Source organism: Calidris pugnax, unplaced genomic scaffold (assembly GCF_001431845.1).
Source record: "Calidris pugnax isolate Ruff unplaced genomic scaffold, ASM143184v1 scaffold232, whole genome shotgun sequence".
Taxonomy (NCBI): Eukaryota; Metazoa; Chordata; class Aves; order Charadriiformes; family Scolopacidae; genus Calidris; species Calidris pugnax.
In genome coordinates, this window is record NW_015090956.1 from 858251 (window position 1) to 869464 (window position 11214).

Here is an 11214-nt window from a genome sequence, read left to right on the forward strand (position 1 = left end):
CCAAAAAAAAAAAAAAAAAGTTGATTTTTCTGTAATATTTGGTATAACAACCACCATTTATTGCCTGCAAATCTGTGCATTGCAATGTCTGTGAAAAAGAAAAGAGGACTGTATAGTATTAAAGGTAATTAATTTTTAAAAGAGGATAGGTTTTAGGAGATTTAAAGGCTTTTTGTAATGCTGGCTCAAGTGTAACAATGGGAATAAACAGACTGCAGTTTCTGCTTGAATATTTCTGTGTTGGGAGTCTGGTTTTTTAGAAGAGAAATAGTCTCCATCAACTCCACTGGCAGCTTTATCTCCCTGTAATACAGGAAGGCAAGGCGTATCATGCCAGAACAGCATCCAAAGGCCAATACAATGACAACACACACAACAAAATGTTCTGTTTTAGGGTTTATTTCATCTGCTAACATTCATTCTTGATCTAGACAAAAACAATTAGATGATTATTTTTTTTTAATCCAATTTTTCTTGTGGAAGAAAAGAAAAAACCTTTTAACACTTTTTTTTTTTTTGTAAGATGCTATAAATAAATATATAAAGCTTTAAGTGTTACTTGGCTCAAGTTAAACAGTTGTCTTTTATTTTTTGTTATTTTTTAAGTTCCAGAAGTGGGAAAAAAGAAAATAAAGCAAACCATACACATTCAGCCCAATGGAATGACTCCAGCCACAATCACTTTCAGAGAAGCTGAATCTGTTTGATCTACAATACGGAGGATGGAAGGCGGGTATGGGGGGGGGCAGTTGTATTTTTATTTTTTTTACCCTCAGTCACACAACTCCTTGAAGATTTAAGAACTGAGTTCCTTGGTAGGTAAAGCACACAAGAAAGCAGAGGGGGAGAAAAAGAAAGTCCTGCCTGCGTTGCCCCTCCCCTTCCCTGTGCAGACTGTGCACCGGAGAGGAAAGAAGAGACTCTAATATAAGCAAAGCCTCAGACAAAACCAGGTACAAATGAAAAATAAAATCAGATACGGGGTAGGGATGGTGAGAAATGCTGTGGCTGCTGCGTGTTTGCCTGGCAGACTACACACAAACACAGAGGAACTTCACATTGAGAGAGGGTGGGGATTTTTGTCTTCCTTATGCAAAAAAAAAAATATGAAAGGGGGCAATAAAAATAAGTTAAATCATATTCCAATATGTACAAAACAAATCATGCTCAGTAAACCATTTGAATATAAAATTATTCATTATAGTACAACTCTCTCAATCCAGTCTGCAGAATTGACACCTGGGGGAAAACAGGGAGGGGGAATTGTGGAGCTTTGAGGGATGAGACAGACTCATTTGCAAATTTTTTTTTTTTTTTTCTTTTTCAGCTTGCATGGCTAAAAATTACAGAGAAAACCACCTGCAGCTGGGACAATACAGGCTTTAACACCCACGTGCTTATTGGGAATGCACTCCCCTTGGCAGAACTCCTGGGGATGGGGCGAAACAACCAGCCCCGGAGAGCTCGGACGGCAGGAGACAAGAGCTTCACCTGAACTATCACTAACTGACCTGTGCTCTCAAGGCCTGGCTCCACAGCGGATCGGGCAGTGAATCCTGCATTTGCTGCTGCCACGGGAACGTGCTCTGCTCATATTAGTGAAGACAAGGACAAAAAGATAACAGCCAGCCCTGTGATTTGAATCCAGCAGGTAGCACGAGTTGCATTCCCAGCTGCACCCCTGGAAACACAGCGTTTAGCATCGTCTGTGTTGCAAATCTCTGAAGTGCTACCCATTTTTGTGACATTCGGAAAATCCTCTGGGACAGGAGTGGGTGTCAGTAACACTGAATGTCAGTTAGAAGCTGGAGTAACCCCAGGATATAAACCTAGGTCAGGCCCTGTTCTGTAACATCACTCGTTACCTTCTGTAGCTGTTCAGGGGTCTCTGGGAAGTGATCTGATGGGCTCAGAGTGAAAACTTCCTAACTGGCGTGTGTCCGTGCTGCCACCATGGTGGTTCCTTCCTTGCTTGTGACCTCAGCAACAGCACTGCCTTTCCTGCTCCTACAGGACAGCCCTGGGAGAGAGGATTCAAAAGCTTGTTGGGACCTTCCTTTATGCCATTTCCATTGCCATCCCAGTTTTGTAAGCAAGTAAGGGACTAGGGGGTGCAAAAAAACATCAACCTGAAGTGCTCCCCGTTCATTCCAAAATGTTGGGCATGAAGGGAGAAATTCAGGCGAGCCAGAAATTCACACTGATCCTTTTTTGGGAGTTTTTCTGCGAGTCTGAACCCCACGCCAGCCTGGGTCTGCAGCCTGGCCAGTCCATCCCGCATTTTGTGACCTGGGTAGGATCCAAGGTGGCATTGGGCTGTCTGGGAAACTTTGGAGTAGGAAGCAAACTCCTTCAACAGAGCTAGCAGGGATGAGACAAATGAGCAACAACAACCTACCAAGCAGTGAAGTTAACACTGTTGAGGTGAACTAAAAGCAAAAACAACCTCCTCCTCCTCCTTTTTAGCGCTGCAGGCTGTCTTGGCCTCTCAACCCTCCTAAAGCAGGAGTGGAGTCTGCTGGCAGCTCCCCACTACAGCAGAAACATTGTGGGATGGACAAGCATCCAACTGGGTAACGTCTGAATTGAAGGGGAACTGTCTCACCAGCTCCAGAAAGGGACAGGTCACCACTTGCACCTGCCCTCACTGTACCCAGCACTCACCTATCCTGACCTGGATCGTGACGCATTGATGGGCCCCGTGAAGAAACACTTCATGTAGAGAAGAAGGAAAAACTTTTTGGAAGAAAGGGGCAGATATCGAAGACGAATGTACTATCTGGCCACTACTTCTGCTGGAGGGCCTTAAAGCCGTTGTTCTCCAATCGTTTTAAAACTACACATACATTTCTCATGTTATCGTAGCATCAAATGATCAGTCCTAAAAATAAAAGAAATTGTACCACTTCAAACCGTAGTACATAGAAATCACAAAAAACTACATTCACATTATGTTAAAAAAGTTCCCTTAAACCCACTAAAGGAGGAAGATAGTGCCAGGTACGTCCTGCAGCCCGTGCTCTGGCAGGCAGCACTTACAATAAATGAAAGCATGGCTTGCAGCCATGAACAGACCAGCACAGCAGCCAGGGTGAGCGATGGCTTTTGGGTCATTCTTTTAATTTCCGATATTAGAATCTGCTTCCAAGTGCCCTGTACTACTCACCCACTCTTTGCAGTGTGTAAATTTGCTATTCCCAATGTACGGGGGGAGACACTGAGGTTGTTGCCAGGCGCAGGATTTGAATCTAGAAGTTTCTGCCTCAGTCCTAAGCCTTGGGTGGGGGGGGGGGTCAGCCCTCCTTTTGTGGGTTGAAGTGAAACCAATAACAAGACAGTTTTCAAGATGATAGTTTCATTTCTTTTGCTTGTTACTGCAATATATTACAAAGAAAATGTTGGAAACAAGGTCTTCTACTGACATGCTTCTAGGGTCAGAGGCTGCCTCTGCTTCAGAGAACCCTGCAGATAAGATCCATTAAAACCCAGCTGGTTACTCAGAGCCCATAAACACGGAAACAGCTCGGGCAAACCGGGCCAAATCCTGTTACCGGTCCCAATCACACACATTCCCCGTTTACTGTCACCCTTTGGTAGAGGAGAGCAGAATGTGGCCTTGGGTACAGCAGGGCTCTCAGCAGCCGGTGCCGGCGTACGCGGCTTTCCCCGGGGCTGAGCCCACGTGCACCTCTGGTGTGGATTCCCTACGGATCCAGGACGCACAGGGAAAAGCCTTTGGGTAAAGCTGGGAACTGTGCATAGAGAACAGTTGCTTTTTATATCTTGCGTATTGGTTTTGTGGGTAAACAGCCTGTAAAATGGCTTTTTTTTTTTTAATATAAATGTTTTCTTTAGTTACAGCAACACATAAAAGCGCTGGGAACTAGCAGACATAGCTCCTCCCAGTCTTGGAATTCAGAGATGAGCCAACTGGATTTGTAATACCTTCTGCCCCCAAGCCAACAACCGAAAATGGCTTCATTTTGCTTCCCACTTTTCGGCTAGGAGGAAATGCCTACGGCCAGGCTACACACCTGTGGGAGCAGCGGCTGTTTTGGGGCAGAAGCACAGACAGGACCTTAAGGACAGCAACACCACTAGCAAATACTGGTACCAGCCAAATCCAGGGGTAACAACGACCCACTGTGCTTGGAGACAAAAGAGAGTGTGCTTGGGCACTTGGCAGCACAAGGATGCAGACCCCATCAAAACCCATTGGAAATCAACAGGAAAGACACCCTTCGACTTCAGTGGACTTTGGATAAGGGCTGTAACAGGGTTGTATTTGAGCCCAAAGTGCTGCTTGTATTTTCTGCTCTTTAAGTTTTTAGTCATCTTTACTCTTCTGGAGAAGAACATCTCCAAAAGCAAGGTGTATCCCCCAGGGCGTACACAGAAGAAACAAGGCAGCTCCTCTGCTTAAGGCAGCCCCTCCTTTGTGAAACTCAAGTCTGAATTTCAAACTGTTGGAAACGGTGTACAGAGGCAGGGAGAGAATTAAAATACAAAACAAGCAGCACTTCAGTGGATTCGTGTGATGAGAAAAGGGTGCTGTAAAAACAACATGCTAAAGTTGAATGCACCAGCTCTCTGCCTCTCCTCTAGTGATTTCAATGCCGTATTTGATCTGCAGTTAACGTGGCCTTTGAAAATCAAATCATATTCCATTTGGTTCACAGTTTACCCCAAACAATAGCTGGTTCAGGTCTTACAGGCTGAGTAATAACGGGGCGAGACATGAAACAGGCAAAAACTGCTTCATTTCCATGCTTGCAGCCAAACAAAGAAGTGCTTGCAACAGCAAGAAAATAAGCCATACTTTAATTTGGAGAGTGGGAAGAGGAATTAGAGAAGTCATTGTTGTTCTATGACTCAAAAGTCAGTAAGCAGAACCTGGTTAGACTGTCACCACACTGGAGGATTAAACTTACATGAGTCCCTAGAAAACAGCATTGAAAGAGAAAGAGTTCTGCTTTGAAAGTGGTCTGAGACTAAGAAAACATTATCCATGATTCCCCTTTCCAGTTTTATGAACACAGCTTGTTCATTTAAAGTAAGAGCTGCAGAACAGGCACTCTGCCAAAAGACAATGTGCACTGTCTCATCATTAATTCAGACCCACAGTCAGAAATTTTCACAGCTCTGGAAGAGAGCCCCATCCTGTTCCCACTTAAATCAGTTCTAGTGACTTCACTGGAAGCAGGCTGATGCCCATTACCTCTTGGTAAAAGCAAGGGAAAATAACTGATAAAATACAGATACGGGTACGTCTGTATGCTTGTTCTAGTTCAGTATTTCACGTATCAACAAACAAAACAAAATCACCCCCTCATCATATTCCCATTAAGGACTGATTATTTGCAGGGTCTTCCCTGGAACCTGTTGCGCAGATTTACGAGGGAGTATTGCTATTTAAATTCTTCTTCCTCTTTTTTTTTTTTTTCAGTACATAGGATAGGTTTGCCATGTGCTGTTAACACATAATACTGATGACGGCATGGGCGGCGGTTACGCGGGGTGACAGGATGGCATGTGAGTGCACACAGGCACGTGAGCCTATGTGGAATTTGGTTGGCTTTTCACTCGTTTTGGGACCTGCCAATGAAACAAATCTGGGAGCTCTGTGCACGAATTCCCAATTATTCTCGTGATGAAGCTGCGTTATGTATATGTGATACCAGTGCAATGTATCAAAACCACTGTGCTAAGTACATATCCTAGGCCACAGTCAATTTGTGTCAATGTTTCTCATCCTCTGATGTTCTTCTATTTTTATGGTGCTCTACTTTCTGGCAGTGGCTGCCAGCTGAAATGAAGTGACCGCCCTTGTGCTCGATCCGCGCCGCCTGACAGGGCAGCACATCCATCCTCAACTGAGTTATCATTTACTTACAAGCAATGCAATTCCCACCCCACCCCCAAAAACACCCACAAAAGAAAACCTCATTTTTTTAATTATGTATCTTCGTATCATTACGCTCAGGGGATAGACAGATTTTTAAAATCCTACTTCTGCCATTTGTGTTTGAATTGTGAGGATAAGAAACATTCTTTCGTATTTGGCCATAAGAGCGGGTAACTGCATTTGTGCATTTTTTACCTCTGCATTATAATGTTGACCCTTTTTTTATTTTTATGTATTTATTTATTTTTTTTTAAGAATCTCATCGGTCTTGTAAGAAACAGTAAAAAGACCCTATGCTTAAGGAAGCAATCTATCTTCTGTTTTACAGACTTGCTTTTTAAATAAAATATTTTTTGTTGTTTTTGTAATTTTACTTCCATGATCTTTTATATGGAAACCCTAGAATATCATCAATATAAAAGTCTGCCTAGGCTACCACTTCTCTATAATATGGCTCATGTAGTCCTCCGTGGGCAAGCGTCCTTGCTCTTCGGTCTCTTCCTTGGGAAGTGCTTCATTGGACCGGTGAAGAAGCCTCTCTTCCCGATTCTTTATCCTCTGCTCCATCCTCTCTAGCTGCCGTTTGTACTGGTAGCGCTGCTGGAAGAGGTCCTTTGCATAGTCATAGAGCTGCATGTCCAAGTCATTGAGCTCTTCAATCCTCCGGATGGTGTCATTATCCACCTCCACCCCTCCTGCCCTGGTGCTGTTGTACTGCATAAAGGGCCGGATGAATTTCAGGTTAAAAGTTCTCTCAAACAGGTACTGAGTCTTTCTCTGGAACTCTGTCAGGCCGAAGAAGGCCATGTCTTTGAGGTTCTTTTTTGCGCTCTCCAGCAGGATCTGTGCTCGCTTGTTCTCTGGGATGAAGGACATGTTGTAGCAGCCCACTAAGCTCAAGTCAGCCAACATCCTCACTTGGCGGTTGTTGGCCAAGTTATATGGGCAATCCATGAACTCCTGCAGCGTGCAGCCTGACCAGTCCGTGCCCTCATAGCACGATGGCAGCTCTTCAGGAGTTGGTGTCCTGCCGTCGCACATGTGCAAGGAGGTCTTCCAAGTAGCTCCTCGTTGGACGTGACGCCATTCGCTGAGGTAACGAGATACGGGGTCTCTCAGCAGTGTGATGTAGTAAAATTTTCTACAAGAAGAAGAGAAAAGAAAATAAATATTCTGCTAGTAACAAGAAAGATGCTTGGCAAGCTGAGATATCGAAAAGACAAGAGTTAATCAACATTACAGCATCGGATCTACCAACTTCAGAGAGCAGCTGTGACTTCAGGGTCTGCCTGGCCTTTCACATGACCACGTGCCCTCCGAATCAGCCAGGACTTGCTCTGCAGGACAGACCAGCAACTGCTCCGTCCATGAGCTGGGCCTGTCATTTTCCCTTTGAGCAGATGCTGACCAGGACACCTACTGCTTGATTGATCTGGCTGCTGAACTGAAATCTGGGAGTCTGCACTGGGTAGCAGGGTAACACCACAGGAATGTAAGTGAGAAATAATGGGGAATCAGGAATGCAATATGCTTTGTAGAAAGAGAAGGCGTGAGTTGACAACCAGCAATAGTAGCAATAGTTTATTCTCATTTCAGCTCATCTGTTATCAATTCAAACAAACTTAAGACACGCTTTTGATACATGAGACTCAAAAGGGTGAAAAAGCAAGGCAACTGGGAGGAACACACATAGTGACATGGGGCGTTCTTGCTGTTCCAAGTATAGTCAAGTCCCCGACAACACAAGCTGTCCCTTCACCTGAAAACACAACAGCTGTACAGAGAGACCCTCCAGCTTCAGCCCACCTTGAGCCTGGATCCAGTTCTGGGACTGACAGCGATGGCAGTCTGCAACAGCCCTCTCCAGACAGGGGGAAAAGGGCCTTTTTTCCCCCTAACTTCCAGCAGCTTGGCACTATGGTGTCTCTGAGTGCTTCTAGAACAAGGAAATACCTTCTCTAGCTGCCAAAGCTGGCAGGGAATTAAATCCACGTGTGCTTCCAGCATATGGGGCTGTGTGACACTGTGCACAAACGGCAGCACCTGGCTCTGGCAGGGTAATGCACTCATGCTACTGGAAATATTTCATATGGGGGGGGTGGATTCATTTCCCCATCAGAAATGCATCTTTGGAATGCTGCTGTGGCTCACTGCCCTGCCAGCACGGCTCAGGAGAGCTGGAAGTGATGGCCATTATGAGGGCACTGCACAGTGTTTTGAGGAAAAAAAGAAGTAAAAATATTCTTCTTTGGCTAATATTAACACACCCATATTTTCCCAGCACCTTCAATATTATTCTTCCTAGCAGTAACCTAAATTACTGCAATAAGAGTAAATTAATTTTAAAAAAATACATCAAAGACATTGCCCGGGCAGTCTGATTTTAAGGAATGTTTGCTTTCCTGATTTATTATTAACTTGCTGAAGGGGTGTTCCAAAGCAGTACATTTTGGTCTTTCCAACAATGGCAATGGGTGTCCACTCAGGCTTCAGCGCCTCTGCCTTCAGAACTAGGGCTGGTAAAAACATTTGTTATTCTTGGAAACTTTTCCATCTCTCTTTATAGCAGGAGTATCATGCGAGACAGTAACGCTGTCTAGTACTGGCTGTGGACAGGGAGGGGGGAGAAAGAAGAGGAGCGGAGAGAAACATTTCCCTTAAATTTACCTCTTTTTCCTTCATTTACATTGCAGCCTGTAATGATTCAACTACCCAGACTGAGACGCAGCTATGATTTATGTAGACAGTGCTAAGAAACCTCTAACAGATGGGGATAAAATATGACAGTGGAAGGAAAAGGAAAGTGATGATGAATGCCAGATGTTCAAGTGACAGACATTGATGCTAAACACTACCAGCATTTTTTTGACTTGTGAACTGTAATGGAATTTTTATTTACACCAATGTAATCCAAAGGTTGCATTTTTTCCTGAAGCAGGTTGAAGCCAATTATTATTATGTGTCTTACAGAAGCAACTAGATGTTTCACCTAAGATCAGGGACGCATTTGTGAAGTATCCAAAGACACAGGAGGAGCTGATGACTGTCCAAACCTGCACTCTACACCAGTATGGATAGGGGGGGGAAAAAAGGAAGAATTAGCATCTGCATTTTGCAGACAGGGGAATCACAAATATTAAATGATGTGTGTAAGGTCACATGGGTGTCTGTGGCTGAGCTGGCACGAATCTGATTCCTCTAAGCCCGAGTCCAGTTTGTCTCTTCTCTCTGTCTCATCCTCTGTTTAAACTTCAGGAGTCTATTAGTAAATCAGATTAATAAATCAGATTAATAAATATCACGCAAAGCTTCTAGGGAAACAGAGACAGCTTGAACAGGCCAAGGACTGAAAAAAGGTTAAGGAGCAAGTATTTCTTTCTTCACAGCAGCCCCATAAGAGCTATTATCTTAGTTGAGGTGATTTGCTGGTAAATATTTTTACCATGAGCGATCACTCTCTAAGATTCATCTCAGTGAACTGAAAGCAAAGGAAAACAGGTTACATTTTTCGAAATTATACTGAATTTGATGTGCCCCCTTCCAGGTCTGTGACAGAAAAGTGCTTGAAAGGGGGGAGTTTGCCTCTGAACACAGAAATAAGATGTGTCTTTGGAAACTGGAATACAGGCAATGGAACCAGGTGCCTGGAGGTACCTCAGGAAGCTGCCCCAATGGGGCATAAAAACCACCCCAAACCCAAACACAGACCACAATGCAAAAGAATAGTTTAATCTGCCTAAGCTAAGATGCACCATCGACATACCGAAAGTTATGCTCCCAAACCTGTATTTAGCTTTCTGGGAGGATACTGGTTTCAGAGGTGCAGATTCCCTCAGCTCTGAGGAGAGGGAACAGCACACCTTTAGGAAGACTGGGGCCTCGGGAACCAGAGACACGAGACACTTTGATATAGACGAATGACCACGGAAGTACTCATCCAAGGTGCTTAAGATACTTCAGTTTCCGTTCTCAAACTGTAACTTGGGGATTGCCTTGAAGTTCAGAGAAAAGTTAGATATCTCTCTAAAGCATCATCCATTAGCAGCACTGTTATTAACATCACAAGCCAGAAAGTTGGGGGAACTCTGCGCCAGCGTGGTTGAGAACGCAGGCAGTGCCACTTGTCAGCAGTGGCTTGAAATTTATGAGGAACCACATGACTAGTAAGTTCTCTTTTGTCATCAGAGATAAAATAAACCCATAAAATACAGGCAGCTGTGAGTGCCCTTCCTTTCAGCGTGGTGCCCCAGACAGCTACTTAACTTAAGTATTCCTAAAGGCTCGTTTCAGAAGTGTGGTCTTCTCCTAGCCCAGATGGTTCCACTCAATACTGCCTCATAAAAAAACCAAACAGCCCCAGTTTGGTCATGCCATGCCAAGTCTCACTGGCATTCCTGGAGTTAACAAGTTTGAGCAAGAAAAATGAACATTCTAGTGAGTAAGATATTTTTCTTTTTCTTCCCCTGGGCAGAACAGCATTCCTACCCTTGCATGGTCTCCTTCTACATATCCATGGGGTTGTGATCCCCAGAGGACACAGAAAAGCAGAAGCCAAAGTCACACCTCTGCCTTTCCTTGCATTATTGTCCCTGGTGGTCCCAATGTGAAAATCCACCTGAAGGGTGGCATCCCTGAGACATTTGCAACTTCAGCATTGCAACTCAGATGTACATGCAAGCTGCACAGTTTTGTCTGAGGACAGAATCACTAGCGTATTTATTAAAACAGAGCAAAAGGAAATCATGTTTTTGATAAACAACGTTGTATTAGAACTGAAGTTTCAGGGAGAAAAAAAAAATCCAGTATTAGAAAGGAAGGGCAATCTTGCGGTTGTAGTACACAAACGAATTCAGGAAACTTGAGCCTAAGTGCCCCTTCTGTCAAAATTAGCCTATGTGCCCCAGACAAATCTCTCTCTCTGCCTCCATTTCCCATGTGTGAAGGGCTGACAATGTCTCCTTTGTCTATTTTGGCAATTCAAAACATAACATCTTTTGGAGCAGGAACCCGTCTCCTTCAATGATTATGCAAAGCCCCTGTTTCAGCATGGATTGAGGTCAGAGGACAATAGTTAACTTGAGGCATATTTTCATGACACAGGCGTCAGGGGCACTGTTGCCCTACAGGATTCCCACCCCGGACCTCTCTGTCCCATTCTCTCACAGCAGCACAAAGCAGCCTTAGTTTTGCCAGCAGAGCTTTCTTTTTTTTCCCCCTTCCCCCCCCCCCCCCTTTTTTTTTTTCATTCCACATTTTACTTTTTTTTTTTTTTAAAACTGAAATACTACTTCAAGCAGATTTCTCCACCT

General features: G+C 44.2%; 1 protein-coding gene across 1 annotated transcript; it reads right to left on the reverse strand.

Annotated features, from left to right (window-relative positions):
- Window positions 1-386: 386 nt before the first annotated feature.
- On the reverse strand, window positions 387-7314 carry HS6ST1 (heparan sulfate 6-O-sulfotransferase 1). The gene has a single exon (XM_014952172.1). It carries the CDS (start codon window positions 6944-6946, stop codon window positions 6338-6340), a length of 609 nt encoding a protein of 202 aa, XP_014807658.1. The 5' UTR covers window positions 6947-7314; the 3' UTR covers window positions 387-6337.
- Between the last annotated feature and the right edge of the window lie 3900 nt (window positions 7315-11214).

Bases quoted from the DNA above. Each gene is read 5' to 3' on its own strand.
- HS6ST1 (XM_014952172.1), bottom strand. From the start codon at position 6,946: ATGTGCGACGGCAGGACACCAACTCCTGAAGAGCTGCCATCGTGCTAT.